The sequence below is a fragment of the Ammospiza nelsoni genome, chromosome 8 (genome assembly GCF_027579445.1).
Source record: "Ammospiza nelsoni isolate bAmmNel1 chromosome 8, bAmmNel1.pri, whole genome shotgun sequence".
Lineage (NCBI taxonomy): Eukaryota > Metazoa > Chordata > Aves > Passeriformes > Passerellidae > Ammospiza > Ammospiza nelsoni.
This window is the reverse complement of record NC_080640.1, coordinates 12,927,066-12,943,706: the sequence shown is the minus strand read 5'-3', so window position 1 is coordinate 12,943,706 and position 16,641 is coordinate 12,927,066. Positions and strand designations below refer to the sequence as shown.

The 16,641-nt window shown below is 44.0% G+C and overlaps 1 protein-coding gene across 3 annotated transcripts in view; it reads left to right on the top strand.

Annotated features, from left to right (window-relative positions):
• Positions 1 to 16,641, top strand: part of SUFU (SUFU negative regulator of hedgehog signaling) — an 82,303-nt gene that overhangs the window by 49,015 nt on the left and 16,647 nt on the right. For 2 of the 3 annotated variants that reach the window (XM_059476869.1, XM_059476871.1), the window contains exons 7-10: positions 2,503 to 2,659; positions 4,148 to 4,259; positions 14,792 to 14,926; positions 16,392 to 16,530. In XM_059476869.1, the coding sequence (XP_059332852.1) occupies positions 2,503 to 2,659; positions 4,148 to 4,259; positions 14,792 to 14,926; positions 16,392 to 16,530 (543 nt within the window). The remainder of the gene's footprint in view (positions 1 to 2,502; positions 2,660 to 4,147; positions 4,260 to 14,791; positions 14,927 to 16,391; positions 16,531 to 16,641) is intronic. The other variant, XM_059476870.1, reaches the window with a different exon arrangement.

Below are 16,641 nucleotides of genomic sequence, written 5' to 3'. Positions count from 1 at the left end.
ACAGAAATATCCTTTCTTTGAGGAAGGAAAGAGCCGAACCTCCTTTGCCCTGGGCTTCTCCAGCCTCCTGTTCATGCTGCCCTTTCAAGGAAGGAAGAACAGCTCCTCAGTCCAGGCAAATCTTTGCTGGCTAAAGGTGGGGTAGAACTGCGCATTGCCAGAGCTATGAGTCTACACCGATTGGGTTTTTTTTTTACTTTTCCCCTTTTAACATCAATACTTGCAAACATTATGAAACAGGCATGCAAATTAGGCTGCCTTAAGCCAGCTCGTTTCCATCAGCTCCCCTTGATCTCCGAGGGATGCCAACAGAGCAGCACTTCTTCCCCTGAGGAAGTGCTCTGCAAGGCAGCTGAGCTGCAGATGAGAGTCCTTCCCCCTCCCCGAGGCTCTGCACTGTGTCCACAGGGTCTGCCTGGGAGTGGGGCCCTGGCTGCAGGGATGGGGGAGCAGATCCCACCAGAGCCTCACAGCCCTCTGGCCTCTTCTTCTCCGTGCTCAAGAGCAGGTTTGGTGGCTCTCCCATGCTTCCCCAATGACTGGGATAAAAAATAACTTTGCTGACAAGCTACACCTCCCCAAGCCAGCTCATTTGGGTCCTCACAGAGCACCATGGAGGGTTCCCAAAGGAGCCATGTGCTAAATCTCACTTAGAGCATCGTCTGCATATGTAGGAACGGATGTATTTTTATTTCTTTCCCCACAACTTCTATTTCTGGGTGACACAACTAATTTTATGTTTAGGATAAAACAAAAGAAAATCACAGCAGATTTATTATTTCTCAGATTTTCCTATTACATTTTCAAGAAGCCAGTTTCCCCTGACGCTGGAAGAAGATCCTAATAACAAGGGGAGAAAAACAGAAGAAAGGCAGTCTCTTGAATGCTTAAGTCTAAGTCAAGACTGCTCTGATCCTGCAGTCAGCGACAGGCTCCTACCTCAATTTTGGGCCAAAGAGAGGGTTTTGGGAGGTGATCCAGATGAAAAAAAAAAAAAAAAAAGAGTTGGCTCAAGGGAAGGGATAGGAGCACATGGAGGAGGGTGGGACTGCAGTCATTGCAAATTACATCAATTTAAACCGCTGTGCAACCACACCCTGAATGCTTGTGTTTATCTTTGAGCTGCTCAAATCCTCTCTTGAATGGTCACAAGAACAGGCAATGCTCTTCCCAGGGTGCAGCATGCACAGCTGGGCAAGGGGAGGGATGTGTATGGGTTTAGGTTTTCGTCTGGAAACTGTTTCTTGGGGACGGATTTTGCAAAGAGCAAAATGTTCGCACAATCTCCTCTTCAGTGGCAATGTCACGCCAGAGGGTACTTACATGGGCTGGAGAGATCCTCTCCCACTGTGTGTGACACCACTCTGCTCTCTCCTCAAATCTTTGAAGTTTCTTGGGACTGCCTGTGTTTCGAGGTGACACAGATGTGTGCAGAGAGATGCAGATCTTGCTGGTGCCACTGAGCAGCACCAGAGGCAACACCCCTTCAGAAAAGGGGAAGCGAGGCTGGCTGGTTCGGTGCCAGGGAAGAGGTGCCAGTCCTTCCTCGGTGTAGCACAGCCCCGAGTTTGTTCGGCTCAACATTACCCCCTTGTGGGTCACAGGTGGAAATTCAGACTGATGCCCGTGTCCAAGAAGGTGGAACTTCCTGAAGAAGTTTTGGCTGTAGCTTAGGGCAGTCTTGCTGGCAACAGATGCACATGTCCTTAAGAAAATGCCTGGTGCCTGAGAGCATCCAGCTGCTTATGATTGGTGTGTGACACCTTCTGAAACCCAAACACTGGTTACGTGCTTAGAAAGTCCAGCTTGCAAGGGAGGGAATTTGTTTATTTGCCAATAGAGAAAGCTATGCAAAAGCTTTGACATTGGGAACAGACCTGCGTCTCCTTGCACGTCCAAACTTGCATGTTTGTCCTTTATGGGGACACCCCAGCACATTGGAAAGCAGGGATTCTCTGGGCAGTTTGCAAATTATGAACCCATGTGAATGAGTCTCTCTATGAGCTGTTTTCATTGTGGGACACTTTGGTAAGGTTGGAAAGAGAACCTTAGTTATTCAGGGGTTTGTTATCATTGACATATAGGAGATTGACTGCCAAGCTGTGCTTCGTGTCTTAAATATTTCAAGTTGGTGTAAATCAGTGCTAACAGTGAAAGAAGCAATCCTGCACACCCCAGGCCATTGGTTTCCACCTTTCTCTCTCCCTGCTTTGTGCCTGTCAGGGGCACATAGTGAAGCAGTGGGGACAGGTTGGGATTTCAGACCAACTTGCTATGGAAAAGGTTTGTTTTATTCAGAATGGCTTCCTGATTTGGCTCAATGTGCAGTTGCTGTTTGCTGACACAACAGAGTGTGACACAACAACAATTTCCAGAGAGTGGGAATTGCCCGCAAAAGGGGATCTGCAGGAGCTGGTGAAGGTTGGGCTGTGCCATGGTAGGGCTCCAACTCAGGCTCAAGCCACGCTCAAAAAATGTCTTGGTGTTTTGAATCTTTTCAAGCAGGAGAGAGTCGACAAAGGGATTGAGACAGATGGCTCAAACCTGAGTGGAGTGAGTGCCAAATGTGCCTGGGATGACCTGAGCCGGCCACCAGAGGATGATGAAGACAGCAGGAGCATTTGCATTGGGACCCAGCCTCGGCGGCTCTCTGGGAAAGGTGAGAGGTCCTGGGCCAAGTCACTGTCGTGGCCCTTCAGCTTCTGTTCTGCTGGGTCTGGGCAGTGCACTGAGCCATGCTGCATCCTCGAGTTCATAACAAACTCCACTGCCATTGGGAGGCTTGGTGTGTCTCAGGGCAGCAAAATGGATTTTGGCCTCTTTGAAGAAGGCAGGAGAGAGGAAAAGAGTTCTTGGCATTATTTTATCTAAACATTTCTTTCAGTTTTTAGGCAAATTGTAATCTGAATCTGCAAACTTAAACTGAGCACCTGCTGAAACCAGGACTGTAAACACCTGCAAGGTGAAGCAATTGCATTTTCCCAGGCTGTGTTTCCTTATTAACATTATCCCTTCTTGGGAAGCAAGTTGGACTGACTCTGCACATTGCTGCAGCTGAGCTCAAGGATTTGTGCAAATGCAGAACTCTAAAAAGAAGAATTAAAAAACCGTGGAGTTTCCCTTTGCAGTGAGATGCCTTCTCAGGGTAGAGATGTCATAGCCATTAGACAGGCTTGAAATTATGCATATTACCTTTCAAATGGGTGAAGCAACATAAAATTTGAGGGCTTGAGATTTCCTGGAATTAACAGTGGTTTCCACAGGAATGGCATCTGTTCTTAAATCTATGGTAAAAATTAGTTTAATGCATACAGCCTGTCTTCTGGCTTCTGTGCAAGTATTTTGAACTGCACTAGATCTAAAAAGGCTGTTTTGCCTCAGCCTTGAAATGAAAAGCTCAAGAGAGGTATACATGATGAAATTTGTATATTCTTCAAAAGATTTTTAAATAATTTGTGGTTTTTTTTTCTCTACCTAATTCTCACGTGTCTCAAAAATAAATGAGGAAACTTCTAAGAAACACAGGAAAGCTTCCTATTGAAAGTATTTGGCCAGTAGATGTTTCAGAAAAAGGCAGAAGTAAAAAGACTGCATCTGAACTGCATAATTTGCAGCTTATTTTCAGATGTGAGCTTGAGGCTAAAGGTTGCCCTGCATAAAAATCCCTCCCTTTATGAATCTTGTTGTAAATTAATCAACAGATTTCCAAAGCCAATTGCAAAAAAACTTGGAAACCTTCATACATTCATCTGGGAAAGGAATAAGTTCCTCTTATGCCTAATGGGAAAAATTATTTCCAGTACAAAGGTTTGGAAGTGTCAGGAGGTTCTATGAGAGTTAGAGAACCAACAAACACCTCATTTATGAAAATTTACAAAACTACTCAGAATTTCTTCATCAGGAGGACTCAGTACCAAAGATTCCAGCTCTCCTTGCCTGACGTAACAATGAAGCCCAAACAAGGGAATTCAATCTGACATTATAAAGTGAAATAAGGAAGTTCAGGAAAGTGCAGTTAAGTGTTACCCCATAACATTTCTACACTTCTTTCTGAAGGGGAAGAGTTTAGATGAAACACACCTGGTATCTTCTTGTGCCCATGTTGTTTCTGGGGATTCTAAATCATTTTAAAAAATTCTCTTTGCAGATACAGAGCAAATCAGGGAGACTTTGCGGAGAGGGCTTGAGATTAACAGCAAACCTGTCCTACCTCCAATCAATGCACAAAGACAGAATGGGTTGAACCTCGACCGAGCACCGTGAGTTTCACCCTGCACATTCACATGGTGGCTGAGGGAGGCTAAAGAGCTCAGCATGGAAAACAAAGTTAAGGTGGAGTGGGAAAGGACTTGGCAAGGGGAGAGGAAAGCTGGCAGTGAACACTTGCAAAGCGCAAAGATGGGTGGAGAAGAGTTGTTCAGGGTGGATAAATGGGCTAGTACTCAGGAGGGCAGCTTTTTAGAGGGGTTTTGGACAAACTGTGCTAATGCACAGTGGCTCTGACTGCTCTGTAGAACCTGCTGTTCATGGTCTTCAGTGTTTGAATTCAGACTGGAGTGATCCCTATAAAAAGTACTGTGCTGAAAAGTGCTATGGTATCAGTAGAGGTAGGTGGCATAGGTGACTGCTGATGTTTTTTCCTGAATATTTTGTTTTCAAGCTCATAATTACAAACCTTTCAGTTAAAATGTTGATTTCTTTTTCTTTTTAAGTGACTTTGATCTTGCCTTGCTTAAACAGGTGGGCTCTGTCAGTAATTACATGCCAATAACACCTGGGTCTCTAATAGCAGTAGTCTAACAGATGATTTAGGTGGGACTAGGGTGGCCCGTAACTTCTGACTTAAGTGAATCTATTATCTGTATGTCTGTCTTTCTGGGCTTCTCCCCTTCCCCTCTTAGACTTCAGTGCCTTCCCATCAATTTTAATGTTCTCATCTAAATGATACGGAAAGACACATCTTTGCTGCACTCTTTCTTCTTGGTATTTCCTTTGGTTTCTTAGTCTCTGATGAACATCTCTGCCTTCTGCTTTCAAGAGTAAAGATCAGCATGAGATCAGCACTTCCCTGTAGTGCCAGGCAGGGACAGTACCCTGGTCTGTTTCAATTCCTGTTTCATTCTTGATTCAAACATTTCATGAGAAAAATATTTCTTGTTACTGTCCTTACTTGTTCCATTTTGTGAGTGACTTCCAATTTGCCGAATAAATGAATGTTTATGAGTTGCCTAATCCTTTGGGGGAAGTATTATGTGTCAAATGCTGATTCTTTTTGCTAATATGTAATATGAGATATAGGTACTTACATTAAAAAAAATCTCAAGTGACTTTATTATTGCTTTAGGAATAACCTTACTTTTGCCATATAGTAATTATATGGAGTCAAATTCTGATCTGACTCAGGTTTTGAGGAGTATTTCTCTGCCTGCAGGTTGGTCACATTGGACCATTGGTCGGTCCCACTGAAATAAATATAAAATTGTACCATGTGAATTGTACAAATCACACCCAGCCTTGGAGAGCTCAGAAGTACTGGGCAGGGATAGTACTCACAGATGCTGGGCTCCTGCATGCATCTGCTTGCCCAGTGTAAGCTCTGAGTCCCCAGTGGTTGAGGGTGACCACAAACATTTTGGGTGCACGTCAGGTCAAGGAGGTAGCTGATGGGTAAGCCTTAATGCTGGGAGGCAGTTGATGCTTAGATAAGAGAGCTTTACGTTATTCAGGGTGAGATAAACAGAGATACATTTGAGACAGAGTGGTGAAAGGTTAGCAGAGGTCTAAGATGAAGCACACAAATATTTACCTGGGTTTTTAACTGTTCTGAGACGGAAGAAGGCAGGTCAAATTCAGAGCCTCACATCTGTAACAGTGCTCTCTGTTGCAAATCTCTCTTACCTGCAGCAGCTGCACACTCACCCTGCCTGAAGCCTGAGTGGCAGGAATGGCTGGTTCCCAATGTTTGCCTCCTAGGAGGTCAGTACATTTCTCTGAGGTCTATGGTTGCCACTGGGGAAACTGATGGGTCACCTGTTTCTCCATAAGTACTTCAGTTAAGGAAAGACAGCTGTGTTACTGTGGTGATACTGTTGGAGAGATAGGGGAAATCTCAGCTTAAAACAGCAGTGTGTCCTGATACTTTCTTCCTCCATCTTACTAGATGCTGCTTTGAGAGGAGTTTGGGAAAGGTCTTCTTCTCCTTTGTGCAGTTGTTTCTCCTCTCCATGTAGCAGATACAATGGGACTTGTTCAGTGCATTGACCATACCAAAAGGGGTGGTTTGTGCTGGAAAGCAGTGTTTACTTACAACCTCTGACTAACTAGTACTTAAATCAGACCTGATGATTACTCTTACTGTGGCTAAATCTGATCAGTCAACACATTTTCCAGAACAGTGTGGTATAGATGAAGCAGAAGAGGAAGATCTTGTTATGTTTCCGCCTTCCTTAACACACTGTCTCAGCATGTCTCATGCATTTGAGCAAAATTGCTCAATGTGCAGTAAGTACAAGAGCATGATATGGAAACTCTCATCTCCAGCTGCTGCACAGGAATGCAACTTAGGAGCTCAGCTTTTGCATGCAGTAATGTATCTACATCCATGTTCCCTGCAGGTACCTGCAGGGGTAAAGGCTGAGACACAAAAGGCACAAACCCAGTGCAGTTATAACTCTTCCATAGAACTCCTGAGCATCTGAGATGAAGGACATTTCTGTACATGGATCTAGTCCTTCTGGTGCAATCCTTGCTTGCATTGCTTGGTCCTGGTAGGGCTGGGACTCAGGTCTGTCCTGTGCTGTAAATCTTGTGTAATCAAAGGCAAGTAATTTAGCTATTGAGCTTCAGTTCTGAATCAATAAAATGGGACTAATAACAATGTCATCTTCTTGAGGCACCACAAGGATAAATATGTTAATGATTACGAGGTGCTGGCTGACAGGAAGCAGGCTGGTGTGTAATCATATCCTGCACTGTACACACCACATCATAAAAAATCAAACCTGTGGTTCTTTGCAAGGGTCCTGTGAATAACTAGTGCATTTAGAAGTTCTTTAGGAACTTGACCAAAACACTCTCTTGGGGCATGGCAAATTGTTTCAAATCTGCTTTCTGTAGGGAGCGCTGCAGAACCCCAGGCTGTCAAATTTGCACCCAGCTGACAGTAGGATGTTAAAGTCTGACACAGACTCTAAGGGCTTTGTGTAGAAGAGGAATGTGCTGTTTATTTATCATGGATTTGCAACCACCAACTGCTTTCCTAGTAGCTTTCTTCCCTTTCTTTTATCCTAACCCTACCACCCACACACAATAATCTATCAAGGTTTAAAGCAGACAACCTGTTCTGCATTCAGCATCACAAATAGTATCAGAAACACTCAAGCTTTTGAATATTTATTTGTATAAAATGTAGAGGATCCAGATTCCATATAGATTTCCCAGTCTTTGTATAGTTAGAGTTTCCAGTGCTTATGCAAAAACCTCATATTATTTGGTTGCAGATAGGACTTGATTCAGTATTTTGGCTCCGGCAAAGCATATACTGACATGTTAAGCATGCTTATTACCAGTTGTTCACTGTCCCAGAGTCCTAAAAAAAAGTTCCTTTGAGAAAAAGCTGGTTTCTGTCAAAACCCTGCTGGGCAGCTGTAGTACTTTGATTCATTTGTGTTATTACTGTAGACTGTGTAGCCCTTTTTCTCCTAAGGATATGAATTAAAGCACACTTAAAGCTTAAAACTGCATTGGACATCTGTTTCTCAAAATGACTGTTGGCTCAGTTCATAAGCAGCCATTAAATCAGTTTGTACGTATTAACAAAGGAACATGTGAATTAATCTTTGGAAACATGACTAATCATTTTGAACATAGGTAACTGAATACTCTCAGTTACTACTTGGAGAAATAAGACGTGCATGAATACCAGTGTGAGTTTCAGTGGCACATTATTTGTTTCTTAGGACCCATCAGCTGAGTAGGTGCTGCTGAGACACACAGAAAAGCAAAGCTCCCAGTCCTCTGAGTCGTGCAGATTGTCTCTTGTTGGATACAGAGAACTGTTACCCGTAGGGGATGTTTAAATGTCAGACTAAACACTGCTGCTGTCAAGCCCTCAGTGGGCTGGAAGCTCCAGATGTCAAAGTTCAGTGACACTTGTGGAGTCTTGCTTCGATCACTATTTAATTTCTTGATGTAATAATTTCTGGGGCCGAGTCTTTGGTTGTCTCTGGTAATTAGCTCTGTCCTCTCCTGTGCAGTAGGTGAGTAGAATCTCCATGTTACAGATTAGGACAGCAGAGTTAATTTGCCACAGTTGCAGTGAGAGCCAGCACTGGGATAGGGGAATTCTTGACCTTTTCCACCCCTCAAGGGCCCCCTTGATCATGCAGCATTGCTGAAATTGATGTTTTTCTGCCTCTTGGCTGACTCAGACTGTTCCACTGTGAGTCAAGGCATGGAGTAGAAACCTAGTGCTAGCACACTGCATTACTGCATGTGTTGAAGCTAAAATTATCTGTGATTGTTGCATTTCATTGTGCCAGAATTCAGGTGTGCCCACGCACACCCCAGTGTCTGAACATTAGGTTTGAGTGATAGAAAAGGGTCTCCAAAGTCTGTATTAATTTGATAAGACTTTTCCATCATGTCTCTGCTGTTTATAACTCTTCCCCTTCTCAAGAAGGATCAAGTGGTGTGGTTCACATGCCTGACTCTCAAATTTCTGTCTGGGATTTCCCAGGTAATTGTGCTGGTCCCTTATGTATGATGTCCCATTTGTCCAGGGACCCACAGAAACCTCAAGTCCCATCTGCATTCAATTTCTAGGCAGAAAGAGAGTTTGAGTCTAGGGAAACCTGAACATATGGTAGCCCTGTAGCCATGTGCTAATTCCATCCAGCCCTGAACCGTTTCCAGCTGTGCAAGGAAATGAAGGCAGGTTCCTGGCAGAGTAGGGAACAACCCTCCGGCAGGTGGGGCTGGCAGGACTGTCCTGGCAGTGACCTGCTGGAGCTCTGCACTCTGAGCATTTCAGGTGGTTGCCCTCCCCTCGTGGGAAGAGGGAGGAGTTGTGTCCAGAATTCCTCCTGGGATAACCCCAGACTATCACATGGTGTGCCTGGTTTGGAGCACATGAGTAATAGTGGCACTGCTTCCAGGGCTGGAGTCCACTGCTCCTGGAGTTCTTGGTAAATAGGGCACACAAATGGAGCAACACTGGGTTAGTGCACATTAACAAGCTCCATCTGAGCAGCGTTTCTGAGGAAGCTCTGCCAGTAATACCAAAATGTAGGATTTGCTTGGAGGCGAGTCTGCACTTTGCTTCTCCCAGTTGCACTGGGTTTTCATTCTGCTTTGCTTGGGCAGAGGGAAGCTGTTGTCTTTGTAGCTGGTTTCCTGTCTTCAGTTCTTGGAGGCAAACTTTACATAAAGAGGAGCATTTCAGCATTCTCTGAAGCTGTCTGGTTCTGGCTAGGCTTTCTGATTCTGCAACCACTAAGCAGTAAGTTTCCAATCCAGTCCTGCTTATTTAGGCATGCTCTCTCATCGAGTCGCCATTCAGTGGTATGCTGGTTGAGTCAGGAATGCTGAATGGAGGGAGGCAATATACGTTAGGGAGTGTCTCTCAGCGTGAGGCTGAGTGCTGGGTGACAGGATTGCAAACTAGGAAAGTAAATGTCTGGAAAACCAGTGTCAGTAGAAGTGCAAAGCAGTCACCATGCTATTAATTTGCACTCCTGCATAGTTTTCCCCATCTAAGAATCCGAAAGTGCTTTGCAAACATTGACTTAATCCTTGCAACGTCCCTACATGGAAAAATGTCTCAGTTTTACAGGCAAGGAACCTGAAGCATAAAAGAGTTGTTTGACTTCTCTCATGAGTCTGCAGGGTGCCAGTGGCACAGCTTAAATCTCTCAATTCCACTTCAGCTGCAGGTCTTGGAACAGTCTGGCCCCTGCAAGCTCTGACAGTGGTTATTATGCAGCTTTCCAAAGGGATATGTGAGTGGCAAGAAGATTGTTGCTACTGGCATTGTCCAAGCAGCCCTTCCCTGCCAGGAAATGCACACAGAACATCGTCACCATCCTGTTTAACCAGGCTGAGGAGCACCCAAGTCTGAGCACTCGGAGTGGGCTTGTCTCAGTGTGACCAGGGCAGGAACTGTGTAACCATGTCCTCCCCAGTTCTGCACTCGCCTCTGTGCATGCCTGACGGGTGCTGGAACTCTGTGTGCCAAGGTGCTTAGGGCTCTTTCCCACAGCTGCTGGTTTGCCCTTCAGGGGAGACTGTGGGAAAGAGACTGAAAGATTGTTGGCACTTAAGTGATCTTTGACCATATCTTCATGAGGGAGTGAGGAGGTTTGAAACAGCCACGGTTGGAAAGGGAAGAAGGGGGAGTGGAAGGAGGGGGCGGGAGGGGAAAAAAGGAAAAGTGGCCCGACCTTTCTCTCTCAGCTGTGCAAGCCTGCACTGGTGGTTTGCATTTGCTAACTCACAGTACTGAATTTTATATGGAGGGAGCAAGGAGCAAGAACAGAAACTAACTTCAGTGAGGCAGTGGGCACTCACTCCTGGAAAGGGCCCCTGCCCTGGCCAGCTTCCAACAGCATGTCCTTTGTGGTTTCGATACCTGGCAAGGTAGCTTGGAAATGCAGCAAAATTATGCTCCATATCAGCAACAGAGCTTGGAGGGGAACTGAGACTTCCTTCCTTGACAGATCCATGAGATCAAGCCTCTGATCATAAAGCAAAGCGCAAACGCAAGAATAAATAAACCTTTCTTAATCCAATCAACTTGGTTATTCTTGAATCCCATAAAATAACTGCCAGTGGTTGCTTGAGGAGTTGCTATAAACATGACTTATAAGGAGGGGACATCCAAACTTTGTGCAACCTAGTGATTGCATTGGCGATTTTCCAGGATCCCCAGGGGCTGCTGCTAATTGGCATCAAATTAAGCAGGTTGCAGCCACCCTCATCTTTAATACAAAGAGAGGGCCCCCGGGAGGCTACAGGTTCCAGCGTGTGGCCTTCTCACATCAAGAAGGAGCACAGCACACTGGGACATAGAGTCTCCTCAGGACCTTTGCCCTTGTTGACAGATCTGGGGAAGCTGCAGACCGCGCTGGACACCTTTACAATGGCTTGATCATGCTCTCTTTCTTAGAAAAAGAGAAAAAAAAATCAACTATGGCTTTGGTTAAGTTCATGTTAATCAGCATTCATGAGACCTAACAAAAAAACAACAAACATAATTTCCTCCCTCTCTCCTCCACCCAGAAGCAGACTACTGGTATAACTGAAGCTGGAAAAAATAGTTGAAAGTCAGCTAAAGTCACCTTGGTAACTGCAGCAATACACTTGCCCAGAACAGGAGACATCAAACCCAACTACAAACAGCTTTAAAGAAACAAAAAGAATGTAATCATCTAAAGAATTAATCTGACAACTGCCCACGTTTACACCTCCCACAAGCTCCCAATCAGAGGGAAATGCGCTTTAATCTCCTCCAACTCCCCTCCAGTTTCACAAAACACTAGATGTGCAGTCTTTAAACTGGGGCATTTCCGGCATGCTGCTTCCATTTAAATCTGCTGCCTTTCCTAATGCAGCAGCCCTGGCTTTTGCAGAGTTGTTTTTTCTGGACACTGAGAAACATGAATTTTTTTGTGGGGGTTGGACAAAATATTAAATCTGGCATAGACAAAGTTTGCAACATTTTTTGTGATAGTCAGCTAGATCTTAGTCATAACAAGTAAAACTCCACTGACTCTTGCTGCTGATTTATTTGGTGATGGGGTGGAGGAAGCAAAGACTTACGGGTAACTGACAGTCGTAAAACCAGGGATGTTAGTGTTAGAAAGCAAACTTTTTCTACTTTTTTTTCTGAGTCTGAAAACTACAAGCTGTGGATGTCAATGTGTGTTAGGATATGAGCTTTTTATTAATAACAACCTAGAGGTCCTGCTGACCCTTCATTTGGGTGATCACCCTTTGGAAGGGTCAGCACAAGGATTTCCAATCCCAAAGAGAGAATTTTACTGGGTCTTTCTTAGTCCCCATGTCATGCAACATTTTTCCAACCCTGAAAATGATGGCACTGTGACCTCCTAATGTGTTATGTGCATTCCACTATATGCAATTCTTATTTAGAAAGGTCTACCTTAGACCGAAGGTTATTTGGTTTCTGCTATTGGAGTTTCACCCTTCATTTTAAATACCTGAAATTGTGTGAGCTCCTCTGAAGGGAAACAAGAGACACAGAGTATGAGTATTTTGGAAAGGATTAATCCTTTCATGTCATTCACAGAATTAACTATCATTTTGCTTCACCTTTTTGACAGAAGGGCTGGTTACTTATTAATGTGAAGTCATAATTATTGACAGCCGTAAAGTCATGACAGTTCCATTTGATAGTTATACATTAGTCAACATCTTCTCTTGAGCATGTAATGACAAACAGCATTTGCTGGTTTTAATAAGACTCAGAAAGCTTTGCCCCTTGCCTCCAGAATTATTGTCGTCATTCCTATTATTGCATTCACAACCGGAGGCTGTTCCCCCTCCGGACTGCAGCCCCATTGTGCTCGCAGCTGTACTGGCTAGCATAGTGGAAACCTAAAAACCCACCTTCAGCTCAGTGGGATTTGGAGCCCAGGGTTGTGGGGAGCTGTCCTGCAGCTCTCTGTCCTGCTGAAGCACAAATCTCACACCGTGGATTGCCTGTGAGGCTGTTCTGGGATGTCCCCATGCCCGGCACACTTAGTCCAGGTGAGCAGGGCACAGTCTCTCATCTGTAGCAGTAACATTGCTGTAAAACTCCTGATCCACTCCACAGTGCCTAAACTCTGGAACTGCATTTGGGAGTGCAAGTTTATGGCTTGTCTGAAAATCATGCGTTGCTAATGGCTGACCCTTTTGGTAGGGGCTGATAAATGAATGATTGGAAGCTGGAGACCACAGGCTGACTTTCCCACAGCTCACTGTGTATATAAGATCTGATAAGGAAGTTGAGACAAAGCTTAGCTTAAGGTCAACTGATCATTAATCAACTGTAACTGCACTTCTCAGGTAATCAGCCTGAAAAATGCTGGCCTGCTCCACTCTTTGAAGACCCCACCTAGAAAGAGCTATAAAATGTTTGCTGAAGTAGATTAAACACAACTTTAAGTGCCACACGTAGACTACAAAGCATGTTGTGTCTTTGCTTCAGGGTTAATCCACTAAACTGACACTCTGCTGACTGTCAGTCCATCAGCCCACCCTGTGCATAAGCTGTAGCCTGATGTACCATGTCCCTGCTGGATTCATTACTACTTTTGTGTGTTGCTAAAGAAAAAAATAGGGCATGTTTTACAGTTTTTATCTTGCAGAGAGCTGAGCTGCTCTGTTATCTTTTTTTTCTGCATGTCTCTGACCTGGCCATGCAGTGTATTTCAGGTTGGACCATGAGATATCAGAGTTTAGCTGTTTCAGAGTGGGTACTCAGCAGCATGGGTGAAGGGCTCACATGGGACTGGGTGACCTGGCAGAAGCAACAGGCTGATCTGCACTGAAATTCACACTGAACTGCACTGCTGTGTGTGTGGCTGGTGGGAGTAATTTTGGGACAGCTCTCAAAGGTAAAATCAAGTAAAGGTGTCATCTAGGTCAGCTCATGATGGTGAAGCTGATTCTTTACAATCATTTCCAGATGTACACTAAAGACAGTTCAGCTTGGATGGAGGAAGGATCCAGGCTTGTTTTAACAATGCTCCCAAATGAAACCACAGCTTGATAGCCTTGTTTGGCTTTTGGTTCTTGTGGCACAATGGAGGTACATTGCAATGTGGAATCTCAGTGCCCTCCTGCTTTCCCTGTCCCTCTCCTCTGGCAATTCTGTACTGTAGAAACTATCTTAACAAAGTCTTACCTCTGTTAAATTCTTGTAGAATGCCAGGTGACAAGAATATAAACCACTTATCAGACACTTCTCATCAGTCCATGTCATCCATTAAAGTCATAACCCATCCTGTCCTTTATTCTTTGTTCCAGACTGTCAAGTAAGGGATCATGCTGGTGCTCTTTGAACATATAAAGTGTTTATGATCAAGTATTTTGAGATAGATCGTTTTATTATCTAGAGGATTTGGTCTGGCGAAGTTCCTAATCATGTAACAACATAACCATGTTGTAGCTTCAGAATATGCTGGTCTTGCAGAAATGAAGGAATAAGAAAGCAAAGTTACTATTGTCCTAAAGCAGCCTGACTTACAAGGCAGAAGAATCTATGAATCTCCTACTTGTCATATGGAGAGTTTTTCTTCTGGCTGTTGCATTTGGTGCTGGATGAACCAGGAGATTCTCAAAGCCTTTTGGTTGAACTGTGCAAAAAAAAGGCACAAAGGACTGGTCAAGTCTTTCCTGCAGGCCACTGCCTGAAAAATCCTGAAGATAAAGCAAAAGCAGGAGGAAGGACACACGTAGTAATTCTTTCGAACCATTTTGTAGTGTTTGGGGTTTTGGAGACTTTAGTTTTGCTGCAGTTCTTTCCAGAAAATTAATTTTTTTTTTTTATACTGGGAAGAGATGCACCATGTATATGCATCAGTTCAGATCCTAGGTTCAAACCAGGATGAGGAGCTGCATGCTGGGACTGGTAGTCTGAGTGAGGCTCTGTCTCTGCAGGAGTGGTGAAAACTCAGATGTGTCTTTGTCTTCATGACAGTTTTTTCCCCAAATCCTTCCATATTTGCCATCAAAATAGCACACAGTACTGGAATCCTGAATCTGTGCATTTTGTCTGTTCTCTCAGAAGCCGTAAGGACAGTTTGGAAAGCGAGAGCTCAGCAGCCATCATTCCTCACGAGCTGATCCGCACGAGGCAGTTGGAGAGCGTGCACCTGAAATTCAACCAGGAGTCCGGAGCGCTCATCCCGCTCTGTCTAAGGTGAGTGAGCAAAGCCATCCTCCTCCACAGCCTGTGCTGACACGCTGCTTTTCCTTGTGGCATTGTTTCACCATACAGACATGCATGCAATGGGTCTGTAAAGGCCAGAGCTTAGATATTTTGCCAAAACACATTAAAAACAGATGATTCTTTGCATGATTCTATGCTCATCATGTTAAGATTGTTTCTCATTCTTTTTACATCCTCCAGTGTCTTTTGAGTGCCGAAGCAGGACAGGGTTAGTATAGGGGCTTTTTTATTAGTCTAATGCTAGCAACCCTGTGATAAAGAAGGGATGTCTTAACATATTCTGTCAAAGAAATCCTTAAGTTATTCATTCTGACTTATGGACTCAGATAAGTGGTTGTGCAAAACCTGTTTGCAATCAGTTTATGCATACAAGTGCGGATTTTAGACAAATTATGTCACATGACTGAAGGAGCAACACATTGTGTGCATACTCTACACATTTTCTTTTGAAGGTTCAGTCTGTGCATATCACTGGCTTCTAGTTTTCCATAATTTCAGCCAGCATTATTTTTAAAATCCCTGTGCAAATGTTCTAGTATCTTAAGATAAAAATGAACTGTCGTGTCAAGACAAATGATTGTAGGTGATTGAGTTACTTTAGCTTAATGAGTTACATGTTGGTAGTATCAGAGTTATCAGCAGCAGGTGCACACTTGCCTGGGCCTGTTGAGAAACCAATGGGAAAGTTAATGCAATGCAAACATATTTTATTTTACATCACAAATGTGTGAACAGTCTGTCCTGATCAGTTAGCTCATCTGACCAGCAGTAACTCACCAAGCAACTGTGACTCTGGTAGGCACTAAATATATTACCTGAAGCTCTCCCTCTTGCATGCTAGAAGCCATGCATGGGTGTCATAGATGCTCTGAGCTGAAATACAGAGCCATGATTTTCCCTTGAATGAAAATGCATTCATTTGCATGCAAAGGAAGTAATACTGTAGATGGTCATGTAAATGGTCAAAACACACTGTGTGTGTGTTTTCTAGGCATTTGCTTAAGTAATACAGGTGACATTTGTCAAACACCAGTACAATTGATTACTAGGTGTTGTCACAGAAATGAGCCTTCTTAGAAATGTGTCTTCACATTCCCACACATTGTGGAGTCTGAATTCTCTTCTGTAGTTTCCATCTTGCTGGAAAACTGTCAGTCCCCTGCCTTTACATACATCAGCAGCTCATCATGGGGATAGGCATGAAGTGGCTTTAATTGATTCTAGGTCTGTAACAAGGTCCTAAGATTAAGGGGGAAGCTGCCTCAGAAGGAGGCTCATCACCTGCTTTTTGGAGTAAATCATTCTTATATTCCTGAAAAATATATATTTGCTGCCTTTAAAATAGTTTCCCATGCTGATGGCAGAAGCAATAGTGAAGTTGTGTTGAATGCTGTGCATGCCCTCTCAACTCATGCACATGTGTTTAATTCCCCAGGGGAAGGCTCTTACATGGACGGCACTTTACATATAAAAGTATTACAGGAGATACAGCAATCACATTTGTATCAACGGGAGTAGAAGGAGCCTTTGCTACAGAGGAGCACCCCTATGCAGCCCATGGACCTTGGTTACAAGTGAGAAAACCTGTCTCCTGATTTTCCCCTTTCCTCCTTTACTGTGACCTAAAAATTATCTTGCTAAGGGCTTATGTTGTTTAAAAGAGTAACAAACCTGTATTTTCTACT